This window comes from Schistocerca piceifrons, chromosome 5, assembly GCF_021461385.2.
Source record: "Schistocerca piceifrons isolate TAMUIC-IGC-003096 chromosome 5, iqSchPice1.1, whole genome shotgun sequence".
NCBI lineage: Eukaryota > Metazoa > Arthropoda > Insecta > Orthoptera > Acrididae > Schistocerca > Schistocerca piceifrons.
Window position 1 is genome coordinate 230,096,439 of NC_060142.1, and position 22,211 is coordinate 230,118,649.

The 22,211-nt window shown below is 43.6% G+C and overlaps 1 protein-coding gene across 2 annotated transcripts in view; it reads left to right on the forward strand.

The window, feature by feature from the left end:
* LOC124798448 (high affinity cAMP-specific and IBMX-insensitive 3',5'-cyclic phosphodiesterase 8A) overlaps positions 1-22,211 on the forward strand; it is a 1,735,971-nt gene that overhangs the window by 897,340 nt on the left and 816,420 nt on the right. For both annotated transcript variants that reach the window (XM_047261866.1, XM_047261867.1), the window contains exon 4: positions 8,028-8,170. In XM_047261866.1, coding sequence (XP_047117822.1) covers positions 8,028-8,170 — 143 coding nt within the window. The remainder of the gene's footprint in view (positions 1-8,027; positions 8,171-22,211) is intronic.

Genomic DNA, 22,211 nt, shown 5'->3' on the forward strand with positions numbered 1-22,211 from the left:
TAACAGCGCCTCTCCTGCGTTTTTGACCATACCGGTTGGTCCATAGAAACTGGAAAACTGTGGCCTGTTCAGATGAGTCCCGAGTTCAGTTGATAAGAGGTGAGAGGAGAGTTCGAGTGTGGTGCAGACCCCACGAACTCATGGACACAGGTTGCCAAGATGGCACTGTGCAAGCTGGTGATTGCCTCATAATGGCGTCAGTTGTGTTTGCATGAAATGGGCGAGGTCTTCTGCTGTAACTGAACCGGTAATTGACTCTAAAAGATTATGTTCCGCTATTTCGAGACCATTTGAAGCCTGGCATGGGCTTCATGTTCCTAAATAACTATGGAAATTTTATGAATGACAAACCGGCATATTACCAGGCCACAATTGTTCGCAATTGGTTTGAAGAACATTATGGACAGTTCGAGCAAATGGTTTGGCCACCCAGATCGCTCGACGTGAATTTCATTGAACATTTATGAGACATCGAGAGATCAGTTCGTGTACAAATTCCTGCATCGGCAACACCTTCTCAATTATGGACGACTGTAGAGGGACCGTGGCTCAGTATTTCTGCAGGAGACATCCAATGACATATTGACTCAGTGCCACGTCGAGTTACTGAATTAAGCTCATCAAACGTATGTGCGATAGAATATTAGGAGGTATCCCATGACTTTCGTCACAGTGTAGTTGCAGCTTAGATTGACGAGCGCCGACATTGGCCGACTCAGCTTCAACAACGGACTCAAGACATGCCATGTTTTCTTTTAAGACGACTCCATATTCTGTATATAACATCACGGTCGACGCATCCGTGTACGAAGGTTGCGAGGAGGATGAGTGTTGCCAGACTGCGTTTGTCACCGCCATACTGGTCCAGCGAATGGCGCGAGAGTACGGGACGTTGCTGGGATCAAAACACGAACACCTCTGGCCCGCATAGGCGGCAATTTGAACAGCATCCGTTCCACTTATAACATGTTAAGACTAGTGACCGGAGCCACGTATTAGCCACGCTATCCTGATCTTCCAGTCGTTAGTCTTCTGGCTGACTTTTGCGACCCACCACGAATTCTACTTCTCAGAGTAGCTCTTGCACCGAACGTCTCCAATTATTTGCTGGATGCATTCCAGTCTACCGTTTTTACCCTCTAGTGCCATGGAATTGATTCCACGATGTCTCGACGGATGACCTACCTATAGTGCCTTGCGGTCGCCGGGAAAGAATTAACAGTCAATTTGAACACACTTTATTACAATTAAAGCAAAAATGCCTTCTTGGCATACACTAAGTTTTAAACGCAGGACAACAACAACAAAAATCTCTGTGTAGCAAAACAGATAAGAAAACAAGAGAATGGATGAAACTGCTGACCAGAACTACTCTACGAAATACAACGTGCTACTAGAAGACTACGGCGAGTGAATACAAGGCTAGGGCCGGCGTAAGTACTGGACGGATCTGTTCCTAACGGTTGGTGAAAACTGCTGGTCTAGGCGTCCCTATAATGCCAGAGCGGCGGAGTACTACGGCAGTCATATGAGTTCCGAATGGTGGAACATTTTCACATGTTGTCTGATGAAGTAGTTCCGTGTTTATTTTGAAAGTCTGTTACTGTTTTTGTCCACTGGCCATGTTTTTCTATGCGCTGCTGAAAGGGGGTTAGCAACCCATCTTGTGTGTCGGTTCTGCCGGCCCTCTAACAATAAGGGTCGCTACGACACTACCATCCTGTCGCTTCTTCTTATGAGTGTTTTCCATAATTTCATTTGTTCGACCATTCTGCGGAGAACCTCGGCATTCCTTACCTTATCGGTCCACCAAGTTTTCAACATTCTCTTGTAACACGACATCCCAAATCTTTCGATTATCCTCTGTTCCGGTTTTCGCACAGTCCACGTTTCACTACCATAGAATTTTGTGCTCCAAACGTACTTTCTCAGAAGGAAAGATTGGAAGGTAGATACGAGATACTGGCAGAAGTAAAGCTGTGAGTACCGGGTGTGAGTCGTGCTTCGGTAGCTCAGATGGTAGAGCACTTGCCCGCGAAAGGCAAAGGTCCCGAGTTCGAGTCTCGGTCGGGCACACAGTTTTAATCTGCCAGGAAGTTTCATAGCAGCGCACACTCCGCTGCAGAGTGAAAATCTCATTCTAGATTGGTTTTATTCAGGAACCCAATACATCATATTCTTCTCCACTCCTTTGGCTACAAAACTTTGTTTCCAACATAATCCTCGTTGGGTGCGACATCCTACCTAACTTTGAGGGTCTGTATGCTCGCATTGTGACACTCTATTGGTCGACATAGGAACCTACGTCTTACCGCATCAATAACCTCCCTAACATCCATGTACTGCTTCCCGTGGTGTGCATTCTTCATTGGGTCACACGCTTGGAAGTCGGAAGGTGAGAGATCCGTTCTCTAGGGTAGGTGAGGAAGAACAGTCCAATGAAGTTTTGTGAGATCCTGCAACACCGACGAACACGCTGAAGTGGTCCCTTCAGTTTCCTGAGGGTAGCACAGTAGACTTCTCAGTTGACCGTTGAGGGACCGGAATACCGTCGCTATGGCTGTACCAGCTGAGGTTGCGCCTTTTAAATTTTTCTTCGGAGGAGAGATGGTGTGGCGCCGCTCCATGGATTGGCATTTTCTTTACAGTTCGAAGTGATGAATCCACTTTTCAAGAATGTGACAATGTTCGAAAAAAGGATTATCACGGTCAGCATCGTATCGCGCGAGGAATTCCGTACAGATGGTCCTTCGTTGCTCTTTATGGTCTACTGTAAGCGGCGAGGAACCCGGCAAGCAGACCCCTTTGAGTACCCCAACTGCTGGACGGGTGTGTCAGCACTACCAAGAGAGACGTCCAGTTGTGCATCGAGGTGTTCCATTGTGATCTATTGATCAACCCGAAAGAGAGAGTCTGCATTTTGCAACACTGCAAGTATCACTGCCGTGGGCAGCCGGCCGGTACGCAGGAGATAGAACAGGTTTGCGCGACAATGATAACAGACCTCTCACACAGCGACTCACCGTGCTTTTGTTCATTACCGAGTCTCCGTAGACATTCAGCAAGCGTCTGTTAATATCTGCCATGCTCTGGTTTTTCGCCAAAAGAAACTCAATGACAGTTCTCTGCTTGGAAAACACCTCCGTTACAAACACTATTTTGAAGGCTACTTATAGCGCGGCATTTATCGAAACGTCATGAAACTGTAAGGGCTGAAGCAGCAGTATTCCACGATATCCCACAGCAAATTCAGCATTTTTTTTTTCAAACTAAATTGGCAGAGGAAAGGATGTGTTGCATTGCTTATTGAAAGCCCGTCGCATATTTGAAAGTATGGAATGAATTTAAGCAAACAGATGCACAAAAATTCTTACTCGTTTCTTCGTACATATTAGTTGCCTGGTTATTTTGATAATCTCACCAGATGCAAACCCACTTAGGATAGGCGAAGTATTACCTTGTTTTACTTCCTCAGTACCAATGTTTGGCCTCTGTTGACAACAAGTTTCCACATAGCTACACACATTTGACTGAAAGTATCACAAATACGAGGGCAGTTCAATAAGTAATGCAACACATTTTTTTTCTCGGCCAATTTTGGTTGAAAAAACCGGAAATTTCTTGTGGAATATTTTCAAACATTCCCGCTTCGTCTCGTATAGTTTCATTGACTTCCGACAGGTGGCAGCGCTGTACGGAGCTGTTAAAATGGCGTCTGTAACGGATGTGCGTTGCAAACAACGGGCAGTGATCGAGTTTCTTTTGGCGGAAAACCAGGGCATCTCAGATATTCATAGGCGCTTGCAGAATGTCTACGGTGATCTGGCAGTGGATAAAAGCACGGTGAGTCGTTGGGCAAAGCGTGTGTCATCATCGCCGCAATGTCAAGCAAGACTGTCTGATCTCCCGCGTGCGGGCCGGCCGTGCACAGCTGTGACTCCTGCAATGGCGGAGCGTGCGAACACACTCGTTCGAGATGATCGACGGATCACCATCAAACAACTCAGTGCTCAACTTGACATCTCTGTTGGTAGTGCTGTCACAATTGTTCACCAGTTGGGATATTCAAAGGTTTGTTCCCGCTGGGTCCCTCGTTGTCTAACCGAACACCATAAAGAGCAAAGGAGAACCATCTGTGCGGAATTGCTTGCTCGTCATGTGGCTGAGGGTGACAATTTCTTGTCAAAGATTGTTACAGGCGATGAAACATGGGTTCATCACTTCGAACCTGAAACAAAACGGCAATCAATGGAGTGGCGCCACACCCACTCCCCTACCAAGAAAAAGTTTAAAGCCATACCCTCAGCCGGTAAAGTCATGGTTACTGTCTTCTGGGACGCTGAAGGGGTTATTCTGTTCGATGTCCTTCCCCATGGTCAAACGATCAACTCTGAAGTGTATTGTGCTACTCTTCAGAAATTGAAGAAACGACTTCAGCGTGTTCGTAGGCACAAAAATCTGAACGAACTTCTCCTTCTTCATGACAACGCAAGACCTCACACAAGTCTTCGCACCCGAGAGGAGCTCACAAAACTTCAGTGGACTGTTCTTCCTCATGCACCCTACACCCCCGATCTCGCACCGTCGGATTTCCATATGTTTGGCCCAATGAAGGACGCAATCCGTGGGAGGCACTACGCGGATGATGAAGAAGTTATTGATGCAGTACGGCATTGGCTCCGACATCGACCAGTGGAATGGTACCGTGAAGGCATACAGGCCCTCATTTCAAGGTGGCGTAAGGCCGTAGCATTAAATGGAGATTACGTTGAAAAATAGTGTTGTGTAGCTAAAAGATTGGGGAATAACCTGGTGTATTTCAATGCTGAATAAAACAACCCCTGTTTCAGAAAAAAAAATGTGTTGCATTACTTATTGAACTGCCCTCGTACAAATCCTGAATTAATTAAATAGGTGATTTATTGTAATATATTAAACGTTATTCTTTCAGGGCAGCACCCTTCTGCAAACTTTTATACTCAATTAACTGTAAAAAGATTTATTATATAGCGGTATGAGTTACGTTACGTTAACAGTTCTTACGATTAACACTAGAATTAAAATAATGTTCGTGTTTGCCGTTGTCCTATCCTAACAGTTATCAAGTTTGCCTGCCAGTCCGTTTCTGCCGTCAATGAAGTTAATCAAGCGTTTCTTAAACACGCTCCTAGCGAGAGTACTTCGCTGAGATGCTCCATCCAATAATAAAAAGGCAGATGTCCACTCATGCTGCTTAATTTTTGACAGTGTTTTACGTTATCAGTGTCCTATTTCTGAACATCATGCAGCCTTGTTTCGCTCTATTACCTGTTATAATTTCAATATTATTCTTACGACATTGCCTGCCAACAAACGTGGAGCACCCAGAACACACGGTCTGATGTCAATGTAATATCGTGTACGTATGCACCATCGGCGGGTATGTAAGCTATTAGAGTTGCAGTTCTCTGTGACAAGTAGAAGGCCACCACAGTTCGTTAGTGTTTATGTCTTTAGTGTTGTCACCGTGCCTGGTAGGACATATAAGGGGTGTGAACAGCGTCAGATATTGAGTAATCACTTTGAAGGACACGGAGATGCCACAAACTCGTATGAGACAGCGTCATCAGCACCTAACAGCGTTTGAAAATGGCGTCGTTGTTGGTTTCCATTTGGCCAGTTGGTCGAATCGTGTAAGATTTAAATTTGTGATGCTTTGCATGTGACAGTGGCCCGATGTTGGACTGCATGGCAACGTAAACGGATATACACCCATGAGCAGGATATATACCTTCCTTTCTTCACATACAAACGGAAAATTGATGCTGTTGAATTTCTCTCTAAAGCAGTCTGAAAGCATTCATTTTCGAAAAATACTGGAATTCAACATTTTTAAAAGAATTTGATCTCGAAGAAAATTATTATTTTTTCGATAACTTTTGACTATTTCCTCAAATACGAGGAATGTTTGATAAGTAATGCAACACTATTTTTTCTTGGCCAGTTTCGGTTGAAGAGACGCGAAATTTGTTTTGGGACGTAATGGAATGTCATCGCTTCAGCCCCTATAGTTTCATGAAGTTCCGAAAATGTGGCGGCGTTATAAGTAGCCTTCAAAATGGCGTCTGTAACAGAGGTGCGTTCCAAGAAGAAAATCGTCATTGAGTTTCTTTTGAGGGCAAACCAGAGCATCGCAGATATTCATAAACACTTTTAGAATGTCTACGGAGCCTTGGCAGCGAACGAAAGCGCGGTGAGTCTTTGGGCGAGACGTCTGTGAACATAACTACAAGGGGGCGCAAACCTGTCCGATCTCCCGCGTGCCTACCTGCCAGACACATCTGTGACTCCTGCAGTGTTGGAACGTGCCGACACGCTCATTCGAGGTGATCGACGGATCATAATCAAACACATCGCTGTTGATAGTGCTGACACATTCGTCCACCGGTTGGGGTACTCAAAGCTATGCGTCCGGTGGGCTCCTGGCCAAACAGAACAATACACAGAGCGACGGAACAACATCTGAGCGAAATTGCTTCCACGTTACGAGCCTGGCCGTGACAATTTTTTTCGAATATCGTCACAGGCGATGCAACATGGGTTCATTACTTCGAACCAGAAACAAAACGGCAGTCCATGGAGTGGCGTCACACCTCTTCTCCTCCAAAGAAAAAGTTCGAAGCCGCACCCTCAGTCGGTAAAAAGATGATGCAACGATCAACTCTGAAGTGTATTGTTCTACCCTCAGAAAACTGAAGAAACGATGCGTGTTGGTCGACACAAAAATGCAAACGAATTTCTCCTTTTCCGTGATAACTCAAAAGCCTCACACAAGTCTGTACACCGAAAAGCAGCTCACAAATCTTCATTCGACTGTTCTTCCTCATCCACACTGATGCCTGAATCTCACACCTTCCGACTTCCATATGTTTGGCTTAATTATGTATGTACTCTGCGGGAAGCAGTACGTGGATGACGGGGAGTATTGATACAGCAAGATTTTCGCTCCGACATCGATCAGTAGAACGGAGCCATGCGGGCGTACAGTCTCTCCCAGTAAGGTGGCGTACACCTGTCGCACTGAGCGGAGATTATGTTGAAAAATAGGGTTTTTAGCCAAAAGAATATGGAATGATATTGTGTACTGGAATAATAAAAATCAAATGGCTCTGAGCACTATGGGACTTAACATCCGAGGTCATCGGTCCCCTAGAACTTAGAACTACTTCACCCTAACTAATCTAAGGACATCACACACATCCATGCCCGAGGCAGGATTCGAACCTGCGACCGTAGCAGCAGCGCGGTTCCGTACTGAAGCGCCTAGAAACGCTCGGCCACCGCGGACTGCTGGAATAATGAATAAAACCAATCTACTTTCAGAAAAAGGGTGTTTCATTAGTTACTGAACACCATTTGTATATTGCTATGTTCTTGTACCAGTGGTTACTGTACTTCTCAGAGGGTAAGCAGGTAAGTGAGATATGTCGGACAAGTTAGACTCGTTGGCCGTTACAATCGACAACATTTTCATCTACTTATTGGTCGTCGTTACAGCACTGTTGTAGACAAATCATCTCGCTAATAGCGTCTGTCATACGTTTTCGATTACCAGTTTTAAACTACTGAAAGCATCTTAACGTCGCTCTGCCAAAATCAATATTTTTACCCTTTGTTACGCTGATCAGCCGCTATTTGCGAACGTTGTTGTATTCATTCCTTTATATTCGACCATTTTCTTCATGTGTTCCTTTATATGCTCTGTCTACATGTTTCCATAATAATAGTATTTGAAAGCATTTTTGTGAAGCATGTACATGATTTCTTGAGCGTGAGGCTTGCCTACTTTTATGTGAATAAGCCTGCAATTTCTGTTTTGTTTCACGAAGCGCTCTAAGAATCAGTTAACGTGCTAATTATTCCGTTTTTTTACCTTACCTGTTTCAATAACAAGGGGTGCCCGTAAATAATACGAAGATAAATTGTTTGAAAGTTTCTGTACACCTACTAACTCAACAAACTTGCTAAATCAGCTTTCTCTGTTGCAGGGGGCGGTACCAGTTCGCCTCGAACGTGGCGCTTCCGCAAGGGCCACGCGGACAAGGACAAGGACAAAGACAAGGACAAGACAGGTGCCGCTGCCGAAAATGCCGACAAACCCGTGGTCGTCACCAAGTACTTCATCTCGCAGGTAAGTGCCTGCACAGAAACCACCTCGATACGTAGCGAATTTCTTGATATGGATGTTGCAGTATTTTTCCCTCCAAATATCGTGCTCATCTCGTACGACTTATATAATTTACCCTGCAAATGCACGTTATCTGAGAGACCCGGATCTATCAATGAAATAACAAATTCTAACATATTTTCGGAAGTCTGTTGGTTACATCTGTACAACCCTCCCAAAATCAGCATTTTTCCTGAGTCAGTAATGTTCTATAGCTCCACAGGAGTAAAAAACATTCACCCGGAATCTTAATATTAGGCTGCGTGCGTGTATCAATAGTTTATATATTTGATGTAATACTTAATTATGTTTAAAGTTCCACTTCACCTAAACCATGTGTCTTCAGTAAACGAGTATCTGCCATGTAAGATCAAAGGTATTACTGACGATTTCAATTAATAGCTGTCTTATTTATTTGGATCGGTTTGCTAAAGATAACAGAATTGTTCCGTTTGTACTGATAATGTGAAACAAGTATGTGAAGTGAAATAAATGATTAATTTAAAGATTTCATCAGTTGCTTTGTAGAATAAGCAGTACTGAGGGACATGGAATATGTTTTGAAGAAATCGTTATGGATATATGGTCACATCTTTCTCTAGGACTAAACATTAGGTATAAAAGAGAGGCATGCATTTCGACTGCAGTGCTCCTCTTTGGTGCAACGTGATGTTTCTTCCCGGTACTTCGTGTTTTGCTTCGGTTGTCATGTGATAGCTTCCGGGTCGTTACTTGACTGCCAAAAGTCAAGAGCCCACTTGGAGGGTGGCTATACAGCTAGGGAAACACAGCTAATTGTAAGTATTATAGCACATTGTGATCGTTCCGTCGTCTCCGAGACTCCCGTCTGCTTGCCAGAAATTCACCGATGCAACAGTGAAAATAAGAGAGGAAATCTTGGGTGTTAGATAAGCCAACTACACTAACAGTGACGATGTCTGCAAGCTGCCGAAGTCCTGTTAAAATCGCACTTCCGCTTCTTGTGAGGCATCCATAACAACAGACTGATCCGTTCGTTGCACATTAAGACATTAATAGCATTGCTCGTCTCATAACGGTTTAGCGAGGACCCCACCCCTCATCTCTGTTGGTTCTGTGTAGATCTCTAATTAGCTGAAGGCTGGGCTGGGTGACGTCGTCTTTTATGCGATAATGCCAAAGTATTACAAGACAGGCTACAGTACCGTGTCCTGTGGATGTGCTTGGGTGCAATGAAAACATTGCTCGTCAGTTCCTTCTCGACTATAGCTCACGAAATGCTCACACATATTAGAAGAAAAATGTTAACAGGTTTGTAACATAGGAACTAGTATACGCAAACCGGCCAGTTTCCATGAATTCCGTACATTAGCAAAAGGAAGAGCCATGAAAGTATCAGTCATCTTTTCCCAGTATGAAAAATGTCGTAGGTTATGCAAGATGTAGAAAGTCATAACTAATGCCAGTATATGAGAGTACCGATTTTCCATGACGGAAATAATTCCAGTGACTTTTTTGATTTTGGACGTCGCTAAAATTTACGTCCTGGACTGTTTAGAAACACTATGGCTACCTTCAGTTCACATCTACACAGATGGATCAAAACTAAGGGATATGAATAACCTGGGATTCACATATTTGTTTAGAAACACTATGGCTACCTTCAGTTCACATCTACACAGATGGATCAAAACTAAGGGATATGAATAACCTGGGATTCACATATTTGTTTACCATTAATCACTGACAGAAAAAGCGCCAGTTTTCCTTGCGGAAAATACTTTTGTCTTGCAGGTCATGAAGTACTACCAAAATCTGTCTTTCAACACTTGCTTAATACTCTCCGGCTCTTAGAAGTTCTCTGGAATCTGTGTGTGGTGACCAGTGCTGCAAAAGGACAAATAATTACGTCTTGAAAATCTGTAAAATCCATTACGAATGTGCTAAGCGAGACCACAGTCTCGTGTTCATTTTGGTAATAACAGACTCTAGGAGGATACATGCGAAGGATTATTACTGAACTCTATTGAATTTAACTGCTTCACAAGAGGAAGAGCGATGGTAATTATCTAATGCAGCGATGTTGAGTTCTGACCGCTTTCGGCCTTTTAATTACGGCCCATCTGGATGACGGCGCCATCGCTTCAAGTGCAGCTTGCAGAATGCAGTTGCTAGGGTCCTGGTTGTTATATCGAATTTGAACTGAGGTCACCATGCAACTCATCTGATGTTACAGTTTAGGCTCGAATACGCATATCACCGGCCAGAACTAGCAAGTGAGCATGTGCACCAACCTTGATTCGCCTGCTCCAACGGTGATACACAGCTACGACAAAACTTGTGACGTGTTGTTGTACTCAGTCTAAACTGTGCGGCTCTCTTCTCCTTGTTGAAACTTGTTATGATCTTTTGGTCCTACAAGTGAAACTAAGTTCCCAAATAAATATAAAACAATATTAGCTTTTTTTGTAACAAACACAAAAATCGTGCTTCACATAAAATTCACTGATGTTACAAATTGTTTCAATAACGTAATGATCTCCTGAAATTATATGAATTTACTCTTGAGTTTACAGCAAACGTTATGTGTTTCGAGTGAACCCCTATCACTTTGTGTAAAATTAGATCTAATTGAGAGTACAGACAGACCAAAGGGAACGGCTGTCTATTAATTCCAAGCACTGAGCTCAATAAACCGGCGGACACCAAGTCCTTGCACCTCGTTGGTGACTGATGGCTGCTCGTTGTAGCGCACAAGCATATTCCTGGTTGGCAGAGCAGCTGAAACCGGCTTACTGAGGCAGTACGGCGTGCTAAAATCTGCAATAGTGGATGGATATGTCACAGTCTACTTGCTGGCGCGGATCATAGTGGTAGGAAGTAGTGCCGTGCTAGCTATGCCATCAAGCGGTGACAGGGGCACCACATGTAGGCGAAAGGAGCGCCACAGTTTTAGCAGTAAGTGTCAGAGTTGTACATAAAAACCACCTGGTGTTATTGTTGTCGTCCTCCCTGGATGTTGGAGGGTGGCTGTGAAAGATACGTCACCTGCAGGTCAGTACTTCAGCCACCCGCAAACTTGCATGTTATGTTGGTAGACTACGTGTACAGATACTGCAAAACCTAATCCACCTCAAGGTACCTGATGCAGTTAAGCCATTGCCTTAGACTATAACCCTCACCCCCCCCTTTCACCTCACACAATCACGTCAGTTCCAGTAACATACTGGTTTGCTGCCGGGTGACGTCGTTGACCACCGCCGATATTTCGACAGGAACACACCCTGCCATTTTCAAGGCACAACTGCAAGGAGGAAGCAATGTGCAAGGGAATTTAATACCTAGGTTCACAGAGGAGAAACAAGGAAGATACCACACACAGAACAAGTAACCGTAGAGTCAACATACAACCAAAGAGAACCAACATCAGAAATATCGAGTGACTATTAATCAACAGGTGAGGTAGCACTAATTTCGTCCCTCTGTTTTTTGATGAGAGACAGAGCCGGATTCCTAGCAGCATTTAAACAAAATCCACCATCTCTGTTGCTTGATAGTTTGATTTCAACAGCTTCCTTAATAACACTATCCCAATAGCTGGACGTGCAAGCCAGTATCTCCGTGTTGTTGTATTCCATAGGATGACCGGTGTCAAGGCAATGTTCTGCAATATCGGATTTGCTCGGCTGTTGTAAGCGTGTGTGACGCTTATGTTCAATACACCGGTCTTCCACAGTCCTGATTGTCTTACCAATGTATGACATGCCACAACTGCAAGGAATAAGGTAGACACCAGCCCTTACGCAAACCAAGATCATCTTTTACGGACGCCAACGGGGCCTTAATCTTAGAAGGTGGTCGAAAAACACATTTCACATCATATTTCCGCAAAATACGGCCAATCCTGATGGAAATGCTTCCGGCGTAAGGCAAAAAGGACGTAGACTTTGGTGCCACTTCGTTGCTATCGTCACTCACCCGTTGCACAGACGGCTGATAGCGCAACCCAAGTTTGATCTGCCTCTCACTATAGCCATTCTGACGAAAGGTGACTTCGAGATGTGATAGCTCAGCTGCCAAACTTTCTGCGTCTAAGATAGCGTGGGCCCTGTGAACCAAGGTACGAAGTACTCCTTCACGCTGAGCTGGATGGTGACAACTATCAGCTCGCAGATACAAGTCAGTGTGAGTAGGCTTCCTACAAACAGAATGTCCCAACGTAGGTCCCTTGCACATTGCTTCCTCCTTACAGTTGTGCCTTGAGAATGGCAGGGTGTGCTCCTGTCGAAATATCGGCGGTGGTCGACGACGTCAGCCGGCAGCAAACCCGTAAGTTAGTTGAACAATCACGTCAGTGTGTGTCCTGTCAGACTATCCTTTCTTTTAGCCACATTGTGCCATAAAACTCGTTCTCCTCAAAGTGAGGCAGTTACCTTACCCTACCCATCTAATCTTCAGCATTCTTCTGTAGCACCACATTTCAAAACCTCCTGACCACCTCCTGTCAGCACTATTTATCGTCCCTGTTTCGCTTACACATAAGCCTACACTTCAAACAAATACTTTCAAAAAACATTTTATGGCGTTTATATTTTTGTTTGTTTGAAAAAAAATTACTCTTTTCTAGGACGGCTTTTCTTGTCAGTGTTAGTTTGGATTTTTATACGCTTTTTACTTCGTCCATGATCAGTTTCCTTAGCTGTCCGAACAGCAAAACTCCTCTACAACTTCTATTGTCTTATTACCTAACCTCTTATTATGAGCCACTTGTGATGTAATTCTGTTACACTTTGTAACCTTTATTTCACTTTTGTTGTTGTTCATCATAAACCTGTTGTCAAGATATTACACAGAACTATTAAGTCTTCTGTCAGCCTATCCAGAACGTTTTAGGGGCAATGGATCACTTATTCAGTATGTCAGGCTAGTTGTGGGGTTAAAATTCTCATGGTGCTGATTACTGCAGCCACAGCACGATGCATTGAATGCTTTACACTGCCCTCTGTTAGCATCCTATCAAATATGGTGTTTCTGCGCCATTCCTTTAGAGATATGTATTTTCACCATGTGCTTATTTTCTAAGTCTTCTGAACAACTCCAGTCAACATTCATTTGCGATATAAGGGCAGCAGTATTTTTAGTTATGAGACTTTACAGCCCACTGAAAAGAACCTGTTGATGAGCTCTAGCTAGCACAGTAACGGGATGACGGAAATTATGGGATATCAGTGCTATGGGGTGTAAATTGCTTTCTCTGTATCACCTGAAGTCTTTTTAATTAAATTTGTTTTGTTGCGCGTTTAGTTACAAATTTCTAGTTAAAGCATTTACGTAGAACATCATAATTTCCGTAGAACACCAATGCCATAGCTAAAAGATTGGGAGGAACTGGCAAAGGATACCATTACAAAGGAGAGTGTAGCTCAGGGCCTAAAACGAATTAGGTAGTGTTATCCAATTATGGTGACGTGGGTTGCACTGCTAGTATTATGATATTATCAATAGTCCAGATGTTTTTCAATTCACCCTTTAAGAACACGTAACCTTCGTCCTATTATGCATCCCATCCCGGAAGTACGTCTGCTAGTTGCGTGGAATCGATCCCGGAAATTCCGCTTCTACATTCAATTAGACTAATGAACGTTAGACATTTCCTCGAGGAAGCAGTGGAACACAATCATTGTGCATCAACGTAACATACAATAGCAGGAAAACTTTGGCAGAGACTAACAACTTGCAAACGTTACCTTCTGTTTTAATGTTATGATGGTCTTTAGAGACAAATATTCACCTGTGGCGTCAGAAAACCTTCCTGCAGTTTCATTTTTAAAAACCTGCTGTCAAGATTATACCCAAAAAATGCAAGTTTATGAGTTTCAGTATTTATCTGGTATATTGTGTCGCAATTTATTTCTCAAGTTGTTTGCCAAACACATGGTCTGCTATTGTATAGGATGAGAACAAGAAAATATTCTATTAAGATTTCTACCGGTCGAAGAAGTTACTTAAATCCATTCAATCCACGTGTTACATGCGCTACACATGGAATGATTTTGATCCATCACTTTATCGTACCACCCACAATTTTAAAAAAAAGAAAAAAGCTCAGCAGCAACACTAGTTTTGTAAGATATATGCTCCATTGAAAAAGCCATTGTTCATAAACAACACCCTGTTCGTTAATTTTGAATTATTACTTTTCCAGCGAATTGCGTCATCTGATAATCATATCATTACTTTGACGACTCTTTCTATTCACCTCATAGACATCATATACTATTCAGAAAATGTAGTTAAACGTAGTATGAAGAAAATTTTTCCTACATTGCTGCAATGTTCCGAATGAGAAGAATGCGGAGTGTTTCGAGAACGATAGTAAATATTTGATAGTGCTGTAGTGTAATGGACGTTTCTTGATACTCACCGGTCTAGTAAATCCTACATCCAGCTTTCGATAGTACTCCATTCCTTTTTATTTTTGACATCCGTCTCACCTCACTTCTTTCATCTCATGACTACTCATACTCTTGGGTTTGCTCTCTTTCTTGTCTATCTCATTTCCCACGCCCTTTGCTGTCACAGGCATTGCTGTAAATTCACCTGCTTCTATAATTATATTATTCACTCCATCGTACAAAAATGTAAATCGTGGTTATTACTATGGTAGGAGCTGCTTTTTCTATATTTGTGGTCTATACAAAAATGAAAGCTGGTGTAACATATTTTGTTGTACTATACGTGCCATAATTAATGTACATATGAAATATCAGAAATGCATGATAAGATTTGAGAGAGGTCGTGGATAATCAAATGTGAGACTGTCATAAAGCAGCGAGCTGGAACTGTTTGATTGTCACAGATAGAATGTACATTATGAACATCGTTACTGGTGCGTGAGTAATATAGTGATGATATAATATAGTAGTATGCAATACAGAATATAATAGGATAGTATGAAATACAGGAAGGTTGACATAACACGAGTGAGGTCGTCGTTGGTATTCATTACATCTTCCTGAAATGCAATGTTTTACGAACTCTGCCGTGGCCGGATTAGGCAGACCCTATACGAGGGAGATTATTATTCGTCATTGGGTTTTTCAGTTCTTGCAGTAGCCGCATTTGCGGACAAAATTCAGGGCCGCCTGCTATGGAAAGAATTGTTTGCATAACAGGCGAACCTGATACACAGGAAGAGAAAGATTACGCTGTCTTATATTTACCAACTTTGTTCACTTTTTGTCTGCTGTGAATTTCGTTTACTACATTTTGTTTTTAGCGCACGAACCTTACAACAGTGATGCACGCAAGAACATATATGCATATGTGACCAAACAAGAACAAGTCGTATGACGTGCCTGATTTCAAATATTTCCCCCTGAAATAGTATTCCTCATCGATATTATGAAAAATGTAATTTAAAGACTTTATTTATCGTGCTGTTTTTAAGCACAATATTATATACAATACAAACAACAACACGTGTAATTTACGAACAGCCTTCTAAATTTTAGTATAATCAGTTGCCTTTAAAATTTTAATGTAATCAATTGCCTTACACATTAGTCTCTTCCTGTGGGTTCCCTGTAATTAAGAGACACGGCCTCAAATTTATAAATGCAGTTTCCTTTGCCTTTAAATGATTTGATATAATTAAATAAATGCATTATGTCCTGAAATATACAGTAGTCCTCTTAAGTATTTTCATGTACCGCTTCACCCACTTTTTTTCTTTCCAAGAGGACAGATTGTAGTTCTTGAATCATTCAGACTCTCAGACTTTACGACGAAGATCTTAATTTGCTGCCATCAGGAAATCGTCGAAGAACCACGATAGGTGCTATAAATGTGTAAGAAGAACACAGAGAAAGCGAAGCCTCGTTTCTGACTTTTCGTGCGATCGAGTGAGTACGATAACGGTATGAAGCCCAAAAACAAATGAGACAAGCTTTAATTACCTCAGAAGCATTGATAAAATAATAGGAATGCTACCTGAAGAGGCCTTTTATTCCCATTTAGCATGAAGAGCCCGACTGTATTACATGATATTAATTTGCACACAAACTTATAAAACTGTGCCTTTAGTGAGCTCCAGAACACGAGCTCGCGATTTTGCGCCGCATCAGCTGCGAGAAGCATTACTTTCACAATTACTGCTGATCGAAATCTGAGATATCATTCGAGTAATAGTGTAATTTTTGTGGAGCTGATATGTAGGAATGTACAAGGTCAACCGACTTGAGAACTAATAACTTTGTACCATGAAATATTGCAGAATATATGTGAAAAACATAAAACACAAAGGATTTTGTAGTACCAATGCCTTCAGTCTTGTAGTTTCCGCTTTCACGCCTAGCATTCTGCCTTCAGTTCTTGCGGCCGGATGGTACAGGCATTCAGAATTTATTTAAATTGCTGTAGCGCAGGAATCAGTGTCGAAAATTAATGAGATCTTCAGGAATTGTTAACAATAGAACTTTATTACGGTTACAACGTTTAAAATGGCTTTTAAGTGTGGTGAACTTCGAAGAAATATTCAAAACAAAATCTTAGACCGCAGTTTCTTCTTTGAGTTCCCTGCAGTTCGGCAATTTCCTTTGCCTTCAAATAGGTTGATAATCAGTAAATAAATGCATTGTGCCCTGAAATATGTAGTAGTCGTCTAAATATTTTCATATACCACTTCACACACTTTTTTTCTGTCTACGAGGACAGTTTGCAGTTCCTGAATCTTCCGGACTCTCAAACTTACCCACAAAGTTCTTACTGATGCTTCATCGCAAATGCCCTACACTGAGTAGACGAAGTATTGTACGTTTTGAATATAATAAGCGTCTGTCGTTAACTTCTCCTGAAGATTTCAACAATTTTCGACGAATAATTCCCATGCTGGTGCAATTTAAATGAAATTCTGTGTTACTGTGTCAGCCGGCAGCATAGTCTACTAAGCGCGGCCAAGAGATGTCGCAGCAGGTTGTGAGCATGTCAGCTAGCGCCGACGCAACATTACCGTGCTGGTAATAGCTGAGCTGATGATGTTCGCTAGGACGTCACTACTCGTGTTGCGCATGCGCACCGTGCACTGTCCTCGCACTGTTTCTGAGAGTAAACATCTCGTGGTCCTACCGCAGTAACGCCAGTGGGCTACACGCCAGACGAAAACTGCTGGCCTGAAGGGTTAACACGGAGTTACAGAGACCTATGCTCTCAACACTGTTAAGTACAAGACCGTGAAAGGAAAGCTACTTCGGATCTGTCGGCAGCAGGGCTCGGTTAATAAGAATGTAAATATCATACTTCTTGGATCCCTGACAGAAAAAAGCTTAAAAGATACCCTTTTGTAGCAGCGAAGCGAAAGTGGAAGTTCCTGGGATGTTGTCCGCTTTTCCGCTTTCCCACCGCGTACAGGATCAGCACCGGCGGCGACGTCTCACCCCTGACCTATAGCGGCCGCAATTTTGTGTGCGGGCTTTGTGCTACATAATTGTCAGCTAAAGACGCGGGCTTGCTGAAGATCGCGAGCCCAGGACACGGCAGGGTTGTAAACTGCATAGTGGTACGGCTGATTTCGTCAGAGGAGCAGTGGCGTGTTATTACAACGAGACATTCAACGTTTGGCAACATACCTTGCAAACAAGGCACTGAGTGTGGAGCGTCGTGTGCTAAGCAAAACGGAAGAATGATTACTACACATACTCAAACTGACGCTGCCAGCAACATTTCCTTAGTCGACGAGGCTACTAATGATTCAATATACAATGTATATATGAACTAAAATAAGCTACTTTTCAAAAATAAGATATTGATTAAAACAACGCCAATCATTATTACACTACTGGCCATTAAAATTGCAACACCAAGAAGAAATGCAGATCATAAATGGGTATTCATTGGACAAATGTATTATACTACAACTGACATGTGATTACAATTTCACGCAGTTAGGGTGCATAGATCCTGAGAAATCAGTACACAGAACAACCACCTCTGGCCTTCATACGCCTGGGCATTGAGTCAAACAGAACTTGGATGGCGTGTACAGGTACATCTACATCTACATCTACATCTACATCTACATCTACATTTATACTCCGCAAGCCACCCAACGGTGTGTGGCGGAGGGCACTTTACGTGCCACTGTCATTACCTCCCTTTCCTGTTCCAGTCGCGTATGGTTCGCGGGAAGAACGACTTTCTGAAAGCCTCCGTGCGCGCTCTAATCTCTCTAATTTTACATTCGTGATCTCCTCGGGAGGTGTAAGTAGGGGGAAGCAATATATTCGATACCTCATCCAGAAACGCACCCTCTCGAAACCTGGCGAGCAAGCTACACCGCGATGCAGAGCGCCTCTCTTGCAGAGTCTGCCACTTGAGTTTGTTAAACATCTCCGTAACGCTATCACGGTTTCCAAATAACCCTGTGACGAAACGCGCCGCTCTTCTTTGGATCTTCTCTATCTCCTCCGTCAACCCGACCTGGTACGGATCCCACACTGATGAGCAATACTCAAGTATAGGTCGAACGAGTGTTTTGTAAGCCACCTCCTTTGTTGATGGACTACATTTTCTAAGGACTCTCCCAATGAATCTCAACCTGGTACCCGCCTTACCAACAATCAATTTTATATGATCATTCCACTTCAAATCGTTCCGCACGCATACTCCCAGATATTTTACAGAAGTAACTGCTACCAGTGTTTGTTCCGCTATCATATAATCATACAATAAAGCATCCTTCTTTCTATGTATCCGCAATACATTACATTTGTCTATGTTAAGGGTCAGTTGCCACTCCCTGCACCAAGTGCCTATCCGCTGCAGATCTTCCTGCATTTCGCTACAATTTTCTAATGCTGCAACTTCTCTGTATACTACAGCATCATCCGCGAAAAGCCGCATGGGACTTCCGACACTATCTACTAGGTCATTTATATACATTGTGAAAAGCAATGGTCCCATAACACTCCCCTGTGGCACGCCAGAGGTTACTTTACCGTCTGTAGACGTCTTTCCATTGATAACAACATGCTGTGTTCTGTTTGCTAAAAACTCTTCAATCCAGCCACACAGCTGGTCTGATATTCCGTAGGCTCTTACTTTATCAGGCGACAGTGCGGAACTGTATCGAACGCCTTCCGGAAGTCAAGGAAAATAGCATCTACCTGGGAGCCTGTATGTAATATTTTCTGGGTCTCATGAACAAATAAAGCGAGTTGGGTCTCACACGATCGCTGTTTCCGGAATCCATGTTGATTCCTACATGGTAGATTCTGGGTTTCCAAAAACGACATGATACTCGAGCAAAAAACATGTTCTAAAATTCTACAACAGATCGACGTCAGAGATATAGATCTATAGTTTTGCGCATCTGCTCGACGACCCTTCTTGAAGACTGGGACTACCTGTGCTCTTTTCCAATCATTTGGAACCTTCCGTTCCTCTAGAGACTTGCGGTACACGGCTGTTAGAAGGGGGACAAGTTCTTTCGCGTACTCTGTGTAGAATCGAATTGGTATCCCGTCAGGTCCAGTGAACTTTCCTCTGTTGAGTGATTCCAGTTGCTTTTCTATTCCTTGGACACTTATTTCGATGTCAGCCATTTTTTCGTTTGTGCGAGGATTTAGAGAAGGAACTGCAGTGCGCTCTTCCTCTGTGAAACAGCTTTGGAAAAAGGTGTTTAGTATTTCAGCTTTACGCGTGTCATCCTCTGTTTCAATGCCAATGCACTGGATATGCTGTTTCGAGCCACTTACTGATTTAACGTAAGACCAGAACTTCCTAGGATTTTCTGTCAAGTCGGTACATAGAATTTTACTTTCGAATTCACTGAACGCTTCACGCGTAGCCCTCCTTACGCTAACTTTGACATCGTTTAGCTTCTGTTTGTCTGAGAGGTTTTGGCTGCGTTTAAACTTAGAGTGAAGCTCTCTTTGCTTTCGCAGTAGTTTCCTAACTTTGTTGTTGTACTACGGTCGGTTTTTCCCGTCCCTCACAGTTTTACTCGGCACGTACCTGTCTAAAACGCATTTTACGATTGCCTTGAACTTTTTCCATAAACACTCAACATTGTCAGTGTCGGAACAGAAATTTTCGTTTTGATCTGTTAGGCAGTCTGAAATCTGCCTTCTATCACTCTTGCTAAACAGATAAACCTTCCTCCCTTTTTTTATATTCCTACTAACTTCCATATTCAGGGATGCTGCAACGGGCTTATGATCACTGATTCCCTGTTCTGTACATACAGAGTCGAAAAGTTCGGGTCTGTTTGTTATCAGTAGGTCCAAGATGTTATCTCCACGAGTCGGCTTTCTGTTAAATTGCTCGAGGTAATTTTCGGATAGTGCACTCAGTATAATGTCACTCGATGCTCTGTCCCTACCGCCCGTCCTAAACATCTGAGTGTCCCAGTCTATATCCGGTAAATTGAAATCTCCACCTAAGACTATAACATGCTGAGAAAATTTATGTGAAATGTATTCCAAATTTTCTCTCAGTTGTTCTGCCACTAATGCTGCTGAGTCGTGAGGTCGGTAAAAGGAGCCAATTATTAACCTAGCACGGTTGTTGAGTGTAACCTCCACCCATAATAATTCACAGGAACTATCCACGTCTATTTCACTTCAGGATAAACTACTACTAACAACGACGAACACTCCACCACCGGTTGCATGCAATCTATCCTTTCTAAACACCGTCTGTACCTTTGTAAAAATTTCGGCAGAATTTATCTCTGGCTTCAACCAGCTTTCTGTACCTATAACGATTTCGGCTTCAGTGCTTTCTATCAGCGCTTGAAGTTCCGGTACTTTAGCAACGCAGCTTCGACAGTTTACAATTACAATACCGATTGCTGCTTGGTCCCCGCATGTCCTGACTTTGCCCTGCACCCGTTGTGGCTGTTGCCCTTTCTGTACTTGCCCAAGGCCATCTAACCTAAAAAACCGCCCAGCCCACGCCACACAACCCCTGCTACCCATGTAGCCGCTTGTTGCGTGTAGTGGACTTCTGACCTATCCAGCGGAACCCGAAACCCCACCACCCTATGGCGCAAGTCGAGGAATCTGCAGCCCACACGGTCGCAGAACCGTCTCAGCTTCTGATTCAGACCCTCCACTCGGCTCTGTACCAAAGGTCCGCAGTCAATTCTGTCGACGATGCTGCAGATGGTGAGCTCTGCTTTCATCCCGCTAGCGAGACTGGCAGTCTTCACCAAATCAGATAGCCGCCGGAAGCCAGAGAGGATTTCCTCGGATCCATAGCGACACACATCATTGGTGCCGACATGAGCGACCACCTGCAGATGGGGGCACCCTGTACCCTTCATGGCATCCGGAAGGACCCTTTCCACATCTGGAATGACTCCCCCCGGTATGCACACGGAGTGCATATTGGTTTTATTCCCCTCTCTTGCTGCCATATCCCTAAGGGGCCCCATTACGCGCCTGACGTTGGAGCTCCCAACTACCAGTAAGCCCACCCTCTGCGACTGCCGGATCTTGCAGACTGAGGGGCAACCTCTGGAACAGGACAAGCAGCCATGTCAGGCCGTAGATCAGTATCAGCCTGAGACAGAGCCTGAGACCGGTTCGTCAAACTGGAGAGGCCTTCCGTTCAGCCCTCCGGAATGTCTTTCGCCCCCTGCCACACCTTGAGACGACCTCCCACTCTACCACAGGTGAGGGATCGGCCTCAATGCGGGCAGTATCCCGGGCAACCACAGTCGTAGTCCGATCGAGGGATGCGTGGGACGATCTGGCCGTCCCCGACAAACCCCCATCCGGACCCCCACAGTGATGCCCATTGGCAACAGCCTCAAGCTGTGTGACCGAAGCCAACACTGCCTGAAGCTGGGAGCGAAGGGATGCCAACTCAGCCTGCATCCGAACACAGCAGTTGCAGTCCCTATCCATGCCCATGCAGCTTCAACACGATACCACAGTTCATCAACAGTAGTGACTGGCGTATTGTGACGAGCTAGTTGCTCGGCCACCATTGACCAGACGTTTTCAATTGGTGAGATATGTGG